At 42.9% G+C, this 15,078-nt stretch overlaps 1 protein-coding gene across 1 annotated transcript in view; it reads left to right on the forward strand.

Annotated features, from left to right (window-relative positions):
- Positions 1-15,078, forward strand: part of LOC117528139 (voltage-dependent calcium channel gamma-2 subunit) — a 144,949-nt gene that overhangs the window by 113,482 nt on the left and 16,389 nt on the right. Inside the window, exon 2 of the mRNA XM_034190714.1 lies at positions 5,443-5,526. Coding sequence (XP_034046605.1) covers positions 5,443-5,526 — 84 coding nt within the window. The remainder of the gene's footprint in view (positions 1-5,442; positions 5,527-15,078) is intronic.

Genomic DNA, 15,078 nt, shown 5'->3' on the forward strand with positions numbered 1-15,078 from the left:
AGAAGTTTATTGCCATTGCCAGTGAACAGGATTCACAGACTAGGAATTTGCTTCGGTACAATGGTGCAACATTAAGAAGAGATAAAATGCTAAGATAAAATATAACATATGTGTCAAAATAAGATAAAATATAAGATATAAGATTTCTGTGTGCAACAGAAAAACAGAGAAACAGAAAAAACAGTGCAGTGGGAGGAGTGCAATTAAAAACCAAAGTACATTGTCTAAAGTGACCCGTGATAAAATGATAAAGTGACAGAGTTAAGCTTAAGGTGACTGAGTTATGAGGTGTTCATGAGTCTAACGGCAGAGGGGAAGAAACTGTTCTTATGGCGGGAGGTTCTGGTCCGGATGGACCGTAGCCTCCTGCCCGAGGGGAGTGGTTTGAATAGACCGTGTGCAGGGTGAGAAGGGTCAGCTGTGATCCGACCTGTTTTTCATGACACGGTTTTTCCTGTGCCGCCGCACCACGCCGGCTGCGTCCCGACGCGTGGACCCGTCCGCACGTCTTTCATTAAAAAAATCTCCTTTAACAGTGGAATATCCGGATAAAATGCTGAAACCGACTTCTTCTGAAACTTCTCTGTTCTCTCACGACGTCCTGGATCAATAGAGCCTGAAATGTGGAGGTTTTCAGCTTGAAACAGGCTGACGACGGCACCTGGGAGCGCTGCGCGACGTCTCGCTCCGTGGGAAGTCCTTAAAGCGACAGTATCACCTCAAAATCTCTCATCAGCCGTTAAAATTTTCACCGAAAACCAGCTTAATTTTTCAAACCGTGTCTACTTCGATGTGTCTCACAGGTTTAGAAAAAATTTTGATCAAACAAAGCGCCAGTCTCTCAGCAACTTCTCAGACAAAGGAATTCCGACGTGGGGCTGGACGACTCCTCCCACAAGGAGTGCTCACAGGCGAATGACGTCACCGACAGGCGTGGAAAAACTCACGCATGCGCACGAGGGTTCAAGCATGTCTGACGTAAAAACATATGAATGAAATCCATATAGTTTTTGAAAAAAATAAAAAGGACCTATACTTTATTGACAGACCTCGTATGTCTCTTGTATATAATAGTTTGACGGTTTCATTTCCATGGTGTTTTCCTGTTGCCACTCTTGGTAGTGAGTATGGTCTTGGTTTTTTGCACTTTGGAGTTGAAGTCATTACTAAGAGGAAAAGATGTTCTGAGTTAACTCTGGTCTCTGGGTTTGAACCTTTTGTTAAGAAGAAAAGACTTTGGTTGAATTTTGTCTTTGAGTTTGTATTTCAATCCTAAGAAGAAAAAGACATTCCGTAGTTGTACAGGGTCTGATTTTTTTTTTTTAACGTTTTTGAAGCAGCTTCTTCATTTTGTTTGTCACTTTTTGACAAAGAAGATTCCTGAGTTGGTTTCCACCTCTGAAGACAGAATTCTCAGTTTGCACTCCTTTTTATGAAGAAGACACTTAGTTAATTCTGTCTGTGTTGACACTCACCTTCCTTGAAGAAAGGAACTCTGTCTGTGTTTAGCTCACCATCTTTGAAGAAAAGATACTCCTTGCTGAATTCTGTCAGTGTTTCGAACTCTCCAGTTGAGAAGAAGACTCCTTAGTTTGTTCACTCTGGTATGCAGATTCTTCAATTTGGCTGCACCAGTTTATGAAGAGGATTTCCTTCACCCGTTTTGTCTCCACGTTTGACTGTTTGATTCTCATTTGTGTTTAATAAAACTATGCTTTAACGCCATCCTCTGTGTCTGAGCTGACCTGCATCCTGTGGTTCTACTGTGTCCGCTTAAGTTCTGGTTCCAGTTAATTGCCAAAACTCCTAACCATAACAGCCTTTGCTCAGTACTTTCTTGATGCACCTTTGGCAGCAATTACAGCCTCAAGTCTTCTTGAATATGATGCCACAAGCTTGGTGCACCTATCTTTGGGCAGTTTGGTCCATTTCTCTTTGCAGCACCTCTCAAGCTCCATCAGGTTGGATGTGGAGCGTCGGTGCTTAGACATTTTCAGATCTCTCCAGAGATGTTCAGATTCAGGTCTGGACTCTGGCTGGGCCACTCAAGGACATTCACAGAGTTGTCCTGAAGCCACTCCTTTGATATCTTGGCTCTGTGCTTAGCGTTATTGTCCTGCTGAAAGATGAACCATCGCCCCAGTCTGAGGTCAAGAGTGCTCTGGAGCAGGTTTTATCCAATCACAAACAAGCTTACTTAGGGTCTGCTCCTTTCTCCACCCCTGATCAAGGCAGCATCTACATCTGGAGTTGGTCCCCGGGTGCCAGACTGTGGCTGCCCACTGCTCCCCGATCGCTCAGTTTAGACGGGCGGCCAGCTCCAAGAAGAGTCCTGGTGGATCTGAACTTCTACCACTTACAGATGATGGAGTCCACTGTGCTCATTGGGACCTTCAAAGCAGCAGAAATGTTTCTGTCCCCTTCCCCAGATTTGTGTCTCCAGACAATCCTGTCTCTGAGGTCTACAGACAATTCCTTTGACTTCATGCTTGGTTTGTGCTCTGACTGTCAACTGTGGGACCTTATATGTAGACAGGTGTGTGTGTGTCTTTCCAAATCATGTTCAGTGAACTGAATTTACCCCAGGTGGACTCCAATTAAGCTGTAGAAACATCTCAAGGATGATCAGTGGAAACAGGAGGCACCTGAGCTCAATTTTGAGCTTCATGGCAAAGACTATGAATACTTATGTACATGTCATTTCATCCATTTTGGAATAAGGCTGTAACAGAACAAAATGTGAAAAAGGTGGAACGCTGTGACATCCAGAAATACTTTCTGAATGCACTGTACATTCAAGAGGAGGAGGAATCCACCCCACACTGTCAGCTGCAGAGTCTCCTGTTTTTTTACTATGGAGCCACGGAGCCAAAGGTACAGATTGTAGTTTGTGGTGTGGTTTGTCTGCAAGTCACATGGCTAGTTGACATCAAATTCCCGTATATCATCTACCATGTGGTGCCTCAGTGCAAACGGCCCCAGCAACTAGAAAATGCAGTGGGTGCTACAGGTCCATGTTTTCACATTGTTGGCTAATGTCAAGAGGTGGGAATGGACCAGTTAGCTGGCGCATGATCCAAGACCTGGTCTGACCTCATTCTGATAGGAAAACTTCCACCTAGATTTAAATACATATTTTAACAGCAGGTTCCTTAAAAAAAAAAATCTGAGGGAGAGGAAAAATTTAGGAATTCTTTTCCATTTCTTTGTGGGCCACACTCAGGCGAAGACCATGAATGAAGTCTTCAAAAGTAGGGACGTGGTCAAAATGGAAAAATGGGTTGATTGAAAAATGTTGTTTTCAAATCCATACGAGTTGTTTGAAAACATACATGTTTTCAAATCGTACTTCATCTGATTATGTTTCTCCCAGAGTCTCTAGCACATTCCCACTACGTTGTTACCACATGCATGATCACGCTTAAGCCACGTCCAATTTGTTCTTATGACGTTCTTACTCCGAACAATCAGATCGCACTACATACTTACCACATTCCCTCTGCAACCATCCTGTCTTTATCCATACTGTGCTACATGCTGTGCTTTTTCATTCCTTCTACACGTTTTCTTGTGTCAACGTGTAGGTTCAGCAATAAACTACAGTCACAAAAACAGCTGTCCTGCCAAACTTGCCTGTCTCTATTTAAACTCACACTGAAATACGTTCCATGCAGATGGACATATGTGCAAACAAGTTCATGCTTTGATGTGAATCTTGATTTGTACAAGGAGAAATTTTTTTTTGTATCTAACTGCATTTCAGCACAATGGACAGCAACCTGTACATTTCTCCAGCAGGCACAGCTTGACACGGCTGCTGGGAGAGTCTGTCTGCATCACACTTCAGACAAGTTCCTGGTAGGTTTTAGTTCCATCATTACTGCATCAATACATTCATTAATATGTCTTTATTAATTTCTTAATGCAACCTGATTTCACTACATCTTCACTACATATTTTGAGCCGTATTTATTTTATTTTGATTATTTCTTTTGGCCACATATGATTAAAAATATTATTTATGCTTCAAATTTTAAAACATAAATGCTGAGATCACTGCTCACATGTGGTTTTTATTGTTCCACACAGTGCTTATGGCTTTTCTTTGGATTTGTTGTGGTGTCTATTGTCCCTGTTGATGTTACGTCACCATGCGCTCTTATTACAGGGGACCCACCTTGACAGTCCTGCATTAGCACCTGGTATTGGCTCGTTGCACCACTGAACAAAGTTTTTATGGTTTGAAGTACCACAAAATACAGTAAATGCAGCAGTGAGGAAGCCAGCTGGTCCAGTCTCTTTATCTGGATCTGTTGCAGAAGTTAGTGGGTTTTATCTTGGGTATCCTCCACCCCTCTACCAGGTTAGAGGAAAATCAATCCAGTAGTCTTTGTGTAATCCGTCTGACAGACAACCAAACAAAAAGAACTGAAACATTCCCTCCTTGGTGTGCACGAGGCTGAATGAAGGCCGACTCAGCATCATCAGCATGGGAATAAAATCCACTTGGCGTATTTGCAAAAGGGCCGGACTGGGAATGAGCTCAACACACTGTGATGGGTATGAAGTTATTTCACTCTCTAGCAGTTTTGTATCTCTCGGCTCTGCAGTAATGATGTACTTTATGGCTGCAGAGGATACGGAGGGCACTGGGTGAACACATAAAACATTGGTACTCCAGAGGAGGCCGTGCCCACCACTGATTCCATCTGGAGGTGCTGGACCAGACAGAATTCGATAACCCGGCTTCCGTGATTAAAGGTCTTGCCACATACCCCCCATCCATTAAACCTTCAATGAATCACCTGTTTTAGGTCCACAGGTAGAAGCGCCACATGGCCGGACTTTTACTCACTGAAGTTGGGGTTTTCCACCTCTGGTACCAGCTCACACGTCATGCCAAATGCTCACTCGTATACACTGCATGACAACCCCACCACCACCACCCATTTAAAGGTTCTGAGTGGGTTTGTGGTGAGTCGATTCCAACAGGGGGCACTCACATAGCTTGTTCTGTCTTTGAACAACGGCACCTCCACAGATTGTCACTTAATTTCTGCAGTTCCGATGGGCTGAGTTGGCTCCACTGACAGGAATCGGCACGAGCTAAGAGCTTGTTCTTTAACGAAGGTTTGGTGTTTGGAAGGTGTCAAATTTAGTTTATTGCTGTACAATTATGCAGTAACTTCCAGCAGAAGCTCAGTGATGAAGTTCTGGGTGCAAAGAGGCTGGAGCAGCTGCAGGTCTCACCAGCAGCACCGCTCCAGTTCCAGAGGAGAGGTCGACTTCCTGTCGGGTCACGAGGGTTTTTAATGTACTTTGCTGATGATGAGAGAACAGGAAATGCATTTTGATGGTTACATGAGCTGCTAAAATGTAGCGGCTTGGCCGTCTGTATTGTTGGTGAACTTTCCTGACCGCCATTTGTCTTTGTCCCAACAGGAAGCTACAAAGGGATGTGTAAACACATAGACCACTTTCCAGATGACACAGATTATGAGGCGGACCCATCGGAATACTTTTTACGTGAGTACCCAGCTTCCTGTTTGTGACATATGGCCCACGTCTTTCAGGAACAGGGCTCATTCTGCCGGAATTCAGGAACTGTTGAACAAGGATAAGGAGGTGATGGGTTTGAAACCAGAGGATCCTTGGTTCATATCCTAATCAGAATGGAAAGTCACAAAGGGCCCTTGGCTGACATTGGTGTGAATGTGAGGCGCTGTTGAAAAGCACTTTGAGTGTCTGGTTTCAGGTGGAATGTGATCATTTAAAGGTGATAGAGAGAGGTTGAATGGGGCATTAATCCTTGTTCTGTGATGTGATATGTAGCCCAAAAAAAATTGGTCAGGTCTGTAATGGCTCAGAACCTTCCTAAAAGGCTCTCTGAAACAGCTATGTTACTATGCTGGGTTTAGAATGCTTCATTTGCTTTTAATGGGGTCGTTTCGGAGCTTATTTGGCAACCTCATTATGAAATGCAAGTAGGTGGCGCTGATCGGTTGCCGTTGTTTGATTGGCTGCCCTTTCTCTCACTGAAAAGAAAGCATTATTTATTTATTTTCATTGCTTTTATATTTTCTGTTGTGTTTCTATTCAGGTTTTTTTTTTACTCTTTCTCTAAAATTGTATATAATAATCATTAGATTATTAATATATAAACAAAAATAAATTTAAGAAATATTACAATTTGAAAACAAATGCACCCGAACGTGATGACGGCTGCAATGCTAACTTTTAACATTGAAAATGCCATAGACATGCTAACGCATTAGCATCGCTCCCGTTTTTAAGTTATAAAATACATATATCAACTGTTTCAGAAGACCATAACAGGTCAGTTTAACATAGAAAAGGTAAATAATACTCACAGACGTATGCTCTTTAGGGTTTTAGCAGGAAAAAATTAAGCAAAAGAAAGAAAGAATAATCGAAGCATTGCTTCAATCTGCGAAGCACTGCTTCGATTGGTTCAAGGTTCAAAGCAAAGCCGCGCTGCAGAAAAATTGTTTACGGACCCGCTGCAGGGTCTGTAATCAATACAGAAATGATCATTTTCCTGACAAACACCCCCCAAAACAACGGCCACTCTGAAGGACCAATAACATAATCGTTAAGCACAAAGTTTATTGATGTCGGTGGATCAAGTCATTTCTTAACGATACCCAAAAGGAACCAGTTCTCGATACACATCCCTAGCTGCTAAGGGGTTAGCTCATTCCCTTTAGAGGAACAAACCAGAGCTAACGTGCCATTCTAACATGCAATTCTTACAACAGGAATATGGCGCAACACAAAAGAAAATGTGATACTCACAGGCTGTACTATTGCTGGGGTTGATTTTGTCGCAGAGTCAGAACTGACCCTCTACTGAGTATTAAATGCCGACTGAAGCCAGCTCGAAATTGTGCAAGGTTTGTGAAACAGTCCTCCGTGAAATGTGCAGAGCAAAGAAATAGTCGGCGGTTGTATGTATTGGGGATGCGGTTAAAAATGAATAAAAGCCAGTGATCGCGTACATTGCTTTCTGTGGGAAGATCGTAGTCCGCTAAAACAGCCTGGGAAAGCACACCTGTATCTCGCCATTGCTTCTCTTCGAGTGCTACGAATGGGTGGGCACAACCTTATGAATAATTAATTTCGAAGGGGCGTGTTTGAAAGGGGGTGGGTGTGTGGTGTGTGTGTGTGGGGGGGGGGGGGGGGGCTATTGGTGAAAAAGTGACGTAAGTTTTCTCTCAAACACGGATTGGCCTGTTTTCTAGGGGCAATTCAAAAAAGGAGAAATACTTGAAACAGAGGTTCTGAAACTTGCTGGCACTTCGTGTGTTTTCCCCACAGCGGGGAGACTCTGAACTAACACCAAAAACATGAAAAAGATGATTTTGATTCTCTATCCCCTTTAAGACGACCCACAATGAGGAGCGTTGACCTCAACATGCTGACTTATATCTCACTGCTCATGGGGCAGACAGCAGAAGAATTGTGATATAAACACCAAATGACTCTCGACTGCCTACTTATCAAATCTGCCAATGTGGCCACCATCACCATCATCACCTACAAAAGTTCCTTTTCTCATATAAACTCACGTACTTGACCGATCTGAATGATGGTGTTTTTTACTGTGTTCAACAGGAAGCTGGATTCATTTTCCTGCTTTCATTAACCTTGTAACAATAATAATGACAGAAGTGGACACTTTATAGAAGGATGACTATGGAAGCCCGTTTGTGCCACTTGAAAAAAAGGTTTTTTGATTAGTTGCGAGATAGTATCTCGCAATTCTGACTTATTATCTCACAATTCTGACTTATTATCTTGCAATTCTGACTTATTATCTCGCAATTCTGACTTACTATCTCGCAATTCTGACTTACTATCTTGCAATTCTGAGATACTTTACGTTACGAAATGCATTGCCCCCTACCCCACATGGTTATGGAAGCCCATTTGTGGCACTTGAAAAGAAGTTTTTTTGATTAATTGTGAGATAGTATGTTGCAATTCTAAGATAGAATTATTTCGCCTGTGCCAGAGATGGTTCCTTGCCAAAGTTCTTTGTAAAGTTCGGAGGTTTATTTCAATGTCATGCTCCTCATGTAATAGCGTCCGAATCTCACTGTTTGTGAAACCACGCCGAAAATAGCTTTCAATGATCAAATCCATGGAATGACCACGTGGGGTACGGGGTAATGCATTTCATAACGTAAAGTATCTCAGAATTGCAAGATAGTAACTCAGAATTGCGAGATAATGAGTCAGAATTGTGAGATAGTATCTCAGAATTGCGAGATAGTAAGTCAGAATTGCGAGACAGTAACTCAGAATTGCGAGATAGTAACTCAGAATTGTGAGATACTATCTCGCAATTAATCAAAAAACCTTTTTTTTCAAGTGGCACAAACGGGCTTCCATAGATGACACACATCATCAAACAATAAAAATTTTAATTGATCATGTTCAGTCAAATGAACACATTACTATTTGCAATATTTAGCACTTAGAACAAATTATTCTGGATGGCAACAATATTGTCAATCAGACAGAATGTTAAAAAAAGCCACAAAACCTAATTTACCCTCTAAAAAATACTAGAATAATTGCACACAAACCAAATACTTACATACTGGCATACAAAAGAAACTGCTTATTTAGAAAAAAAAATTGTTCTGGAAGTATTTGGATAATATTGTGCAGGTCAAGAAATGTACTTTTCCTTAATGATTGTCTCTGTCACATTTCAGTGCCAGCTAGTCACGCTACAACTACACTCAACAAAAATATAAACGCAGCACTTTTGGTTTTGCTCCCATTTTGTATGAGATGAACTCAAAGATCTAAAACTTTTTCCACATACACAATATCACCATTTCCCTCAAATATTGTTCACAAACCAGTCTAAATCTGTGATAGTGAGCACTTCTCCTTTGCTGAAATAATCCATCCCACCTCACAGGTGTGCCATATCAAGATGCTGATTAGACACCATGATTAGTGCACAGGTGTGCCTTAGACTGCCCACAATAAAAGGCCACTCTGAAAGGTGCAGTTTTGTTTTATTGGGGGGGGATACCAGTCAGTATCTGGTGTGACCACCATTTGCCTCATGCAGTGCAACACATCTCCTTCTCATAGAGTTGGTCAGGTTGTCAATTGTGGCCTGTGGAATGTTGGTCCACTCCTCTTCAATGGCTGTGCGAAGTTGCTGGATATTGGCAGGAACTGGTACACGCTGTCGTATACGCCGGTCGAGAGCATCCCAAACATGCTCAATGGGTGACATGTCCGGTGAGTATGCCGGCCATGCAAGAACTGGGACATTTTCAGCTTCCAAGAATTGTGTACAGATCCTTGCAACATGGGGCCGTGCATTATCCTGCTGCAACATGAGGTGATGTTCTTGGATGTATGGCACAACAATGGGCCTCAGCATCTCATCACGGTATCTCTGTGCATTCAAAATGCCATCAATAAAATGCACCTGTGTTCTTCGTCCATAACAGACGCCTGCCCATACCATAACCCCACCGCCACCATGGGCCACTCGATCCACAACATTGACATCAGAAAACCGCTCACCCACACGACCCCACACACGCTGTCTGCCATCTGCCCTGGACAGTGTGAACCGGGATTCATCCGTGAAGAGAACACCTCTCCAATGTGCCAAACGCCAGAGAATGTGAGCATTTGCCCACGAACTGGAGTCAGGTCGAGACCCCGATGAGGACGACGAGCATGCAGATGAGCTTCCCTGAGGCGGTTTCTGACAGTTTGTGCAGAAATTCTTTGGTTATGCAAACCGATTGTTTCAGCAGCTGTCCGAGTGGCTGGTCTCAGACGATCTTGGAGGTGAACATGCTGGATGTGGAGGTCCTGGGCTGGTGTGGTTACACGTGGTCTGTGGTTGTGAGGCTGGTTGGATGTACTGCCAAATTCTCTGAAACGCCTTTGGAGATGGCTTATGGTAGAGAAATGAACATTCAATACACGAGCAACAGCTCTGGTTGACATTCCTGCTGTCAGCATGCCAATTGCACGCTCCCTCAAATCTTGCGACATCTGTGGCATTGTGCTGTGTGATAAAACTGCACCTTTCAGAGTGGCCTTTTATTGTGGGCAGTCTAAGGCACACCTGTGCACTAATCATGGTGTCTAATCAACATCTTGATATGGCACACCTGTGAGGTGGGATGGATTATCTCAGCAAAGGAGAAGTGCTCACTATCACAGATTTAGACTGGTTTGTGAACAATATTTGAGGGAAATGGTGATATTGTGTATGTGGAAAAAGTTTTAGATCTTTGAGTTCATCTCATACAAAATGGGAGCAAAACCAAAAGTGCTGCGTTTATATTTTTGTTGAGTGTAACAATGAATATTAACTGCCGACATCAGTAGCTTTGCATCATCAACCAAATGTTTGCATGTCTATGAACAAAACTGTTTTCAGCAGAAAATCCAAGATCCAGAAAATCCATCTTGGATTTTCAAATGTTCATTCGGGCAGATTTGTTTACGAGGCCACTGGGAACAAACGTGCCAAATGGGCCAACGTGCTGCACAAACAGTCAGAAGTACTTAGAGAGTGCTGTGCTGTGTGTGTGTGTGTGTGTGTGTGTGTGTGTGTGTGTGTGTGTGTGTGTGTGTGTGTGTGTGTGTGTGTGTGTGTGTGTGTGTGTGTGTGTGTGTGTGTGTGTGTGTGTGTGTTTGTGTGTGTGTGTGTGTGTGTGTGTGTGTGCCAAAAACTGTTGAGAAGACATTTGAAGTTGTCATGTTTTATGTTAATATTTTTGATGTTGTAGTTCAATAACTTTGGATTTTACCACATTTTATGAAATATTGTGATTTCATAAACAGTGATTCCTGTTGCATTCATTTCTGAATTAATGAACACATTCATACACCACGTCACCAAAACTTAAACTTCTGCTGGGGGTTAATTATCACAGATTTGTTGAAATTTTATACTTTAAATTTGCACAGTTGCCAATAATTCTGACCAGAACTGGAAATATGTTAAAGTCCAAACAGCAACTCCCAAATCCTCATTTTCAGCCATGAGGCAGTTTTTCATTTGAAACACTTTCTGTCAGCCCGCGGACACATTAGCCACAAGCGACCAGGTGCCTTCAAAATGGGCGTCGACGTTCTCACGTTTAGGAATGTTGAGGTTTCAGACACACCTGTGCTTCCGATTAAATACTAAATATGATGTGATCCAGGTTTATTCTGTTTCTGTTTGACTGTGGGGGAGACCTTGAAACCATCTAACTGAAGGTCGCCGGTGTTTGAGCTCATTATGTTGTTATCTCGGTTGTCCTGGTCAGGACCGAGCACTTCAGGAGTGGACGCGGCAGTTCTGTCGCGGTTAATGTCTCTGTGACATCAAACTGATGCAGGAAGCTGAGATTCTTCCCACTGTTGCTGTCATGTGTTCGGGAGGTGAAAGGTTGAATGGCGATCTGGATTTTATGTTGCTATGGTAACTGTTTTCGGTGTGTGGCCTAGTGATGTTGAGCCACAGATGTGAACCACAGATATCCATGTGGTTCCAGTTCTGCTCCTCTCGACTTTATCATCACACACTTTGAAAGTGTTTGTATAAAAACCCGACACGAGGTCCGGGGTCATCGTGTCGCACGGTCACGCTCATAATTCACCTGGACCCTAATATTAGAAGATGCTGAAAAGCGCCTAACAAGTAGAGTTGGGTAGGATTACTTTGAAATGTAATCCAAATGTATGTACATACATACATGTAATCCACATGTATTCTTTCAAAGTAATCCTACCCAACCTTGCGAACAAGTGACCAAAAATTACGACAGTATGACACTGAGTAACTGTAAAGAACAGGGTGACATCAACACGGTCTGGATTACTGCTTTCATCGGAACAACTAGTCCCAGATGTTAAATGGACGATTGTACTCTTGTTATTTGTGCACAGCCTCCTGATGAATTTGTTTTCTTAACGTTGGTCTCTCTGGGACACCCTGAGAATTCACACCATCCTCAGTAAGTTGTTCAGCATCACAGCCAGCAGACACACAGATACTCTCAATGCTGTGCAAGAATGGAGCCCAAATCTTTTTTTTCCATGAATGCTGGTGTTCCTCAGGGCTGTGTTCTGGATCCTCCTCTGTTCAATGTCTGCATGAACTAGGTGTTGGGTCAGGTTGTGGAAACCAGTGGCTTAAGTAATTTGTTGGATAGGAAAGGTTGCCTGACTGTGACTTCCCAGATGATGCTGTGATCTCTGTGGAATCCAAGAGAAGATGTCATGGAGACACGAGGTTGCTAAGATGTTTCTGGTGATGTTGAGACCTTTGTTCTCCTGCAAAGGTATCAACAGGTGCTTCAGCATCCAGCAGCTGGAGAATGTCAGAGACATCCACGGTTCACCCTGCTTTTCACCCACTCTTCTCCTGCTCTCCCCCACTTCCCCGCTCTCCCCCTGCTCTTCTCCCGCTTTCCCCCTGCTGTCCTCCCACTCTCCCCATGCTCTCCTCCCACTCTCCCACCACTCTCCTCCCACTTTCCCCCTGCTCTCCCCCCACTCTCCCCCTGCAGTCCATCTCCTGGTCTCAGCATTTGTTCCTCCGCGTATGTGCCCGAGAGAGCACTTATGATCACAGTTCTGGTAAAGATTCTAATGACGCCAGGGTCAGATCGGTCTTAACAAGATGTCTCTGGCCTAGTGGTGATGAGTTCACTGGCCGGCCCTCGACCCAAAGTTGTGGGCGGCTTCCCGGGTGTGCACTTTCCATTTCCCAGGCCGCAGACGCCAGTTAGGGTGGTCACATCCATAAATATTTCAGCATAGGTCATATTTGGGTCAAACCTCGTTTTGTCCGCTCTTTGCTCACACACTCGTGGTGTTCGGTGTCGCCCCCTGTGGTTCGTACCTGCTGCAGTGGACGTTTGTGTTTGCAGGTCAGAAAAGCTTCTTTTGGCTTCTCCCTTTTTGCTTGGGGTCTCTGCAGCAGATCCCATATGGTTCGTGTTGGTTTAGGACCAGTTTCACGCAGGATGCCTTTCCTCCACACTGAGAAACAGCCAGAGTAGTGCAGCAGATAACTGAAACAATCATGCAAATGGTAATACAAGCACCAAAGTTGGCACTAATACTCCTTAGACACTCCTCTTTTGAAAAACCCGACTGGCCACTTGAATTTACAATAGGTGGCCAGGTAGGGGTCAATTAAAGAATTACACAGGGGTCAAAATTAAAAAATGCTCAAATCAATTTGAAAACTACACCACATTATTTGTATGATCATAACGATTCCAAAAAGGTATAGTTTGGACAATGTATGACTGAATGATCTGGAGTTATGTTGTAAAAATAGCAAAAATGGTGACAAAGGTCAGTTTCAGTTTGTACAGGGGTCAAAAGTTAAAGTTCCTTCAATTTTGGTAAAAAAGTGATGCAAATTATTGGTTGAGCTAATAGGATTAATAAATGGAATAGTTTTGATTGTGTTGAATGTTTGGTGTCCAAAGTAAAGGTCAAACAAGGTCAAGGTCCGTTGGATGGATGGATAGCTTTATTATCATTGTCATTACAACAACGAGATTACGTCCACACTCACATTCCACAGACAAACAGCAATTAATCCACAAGTATTACTTGTTTACTGTAATAATGGCACACATTGGAATTAAGACAACACATATACATTTGATAGTGTTTATGTGCACTAAGCTTGAAACAGTCCGTTTTCCAAATTGAGGCAATGTGAGTGTGTGGTAGCCACTGCAACTGGAGTCACGCCACCTGCCTGCTTGGGAAGAATGGGGGCCTGCCACAGAGGGGGCAGGAAGGGAGGTAAAGGGAAAAGCTGGAGCATGCTTCAGTCCATGTGTAAGTCTGTCAGTTTATTGTCTTTGTGGGTTGAGATAAGAATGGAGCTGAATAATCTCACCAAGGCCTGAATAAATTCTATGACATGTGACATATGTTACCCTGTAACATGATCCAAACTATTCCTTTTTGGTCTAGTGGTTAAGGTGTTGGGCTTGAGTCCAAAAGATCATGGGTTCAAATCCCCGCCTGACTGGAAAATCAGTAAGGGCCCTTGTGCAAGGCCTTTAATCCCCTATTGCTCCCGGTGTGTAGTGAGCTCCTTGTATGGCAGCACCATGACATCGGGGTGAATGTGGAGCATAATTATAAAGCACTTTGAGCGTCTGATGCAGATGGAAAAGTGCTATATAAATGCAGTCCATTTACCATTTACCATTCTTTGACACAAAGTAAAAAGATAAGTTATCTTAAAGACCATACACATTTTTTGACTTGATACAACTAAAATTTTTAATTTAGGAAAACCTCATTTTTACAGCTTCTTCTAATTCAAATTTTTGCTTTGAAATAAACTAATTCAATTGCTTTAATTTTGTTGACAAACCTTTTTTTTATTTGAATAACCTACTTTTTACATTTATATGTAATACGTGTCATGTGATGTGGTCACATCTCGTGACATGAGAAGCTTTCGTTTGTGATGTCACACAGCAGGAAGGAGAATGTTTCCTTCTGCGGTTGTTATGCTGAAGGTCTGATGTGTTATTATCTGCGCCGGATGCCCTCATCCACTGATGAGGCCTGATAGGTTTGTTTTCCTCCACGTACAGATGCACACGCGCAGCTTATCGGTGGGTGGTGTGCGTTTACTGTCCCCCACTCCCCCGGCAGCAAGGCAGTTTGCAGATCCACACGGGGTTACGTAAGCCAGCTGAGGCACAGCAAAGCGCTGCTGGGTTTTTAGATGATGCTGTGTTGGAGCGTGTGTGTGTGTGTGTGTGTGTGTGTGTCAGTCAGTCAGTCAGTCAGTCAAACTTTATTGCAGACTCCAACGTCCAAATAGACCATACCATCACATACAAAACATAAAACAAATATGTAGTATAAGAAAAGGTGTATATATCACATAATATTAAAAAAAGAAAACAAATAAATAAATATATATACACATACACACATATACAATATATATATATACACATACACATGTACACACACATACATACATAAAAAAGTGCTTATGCAAATTCAATAAAAAGGCATCTA

This window comes from Thalassophryne amazonica, chromosome 16 (genome assembly GCF_902500255.1).
Source record: "Thalassophryne amazonica chromosome 16, fThaAma1.1, whole genome shotgun sequence".
NCBI lineage: Eukaryota > Metazoa > Chordata > Actinopteri > Batrachoidiformes > Batrachoididae > Thalassophryne > Thalassophryne amazonica.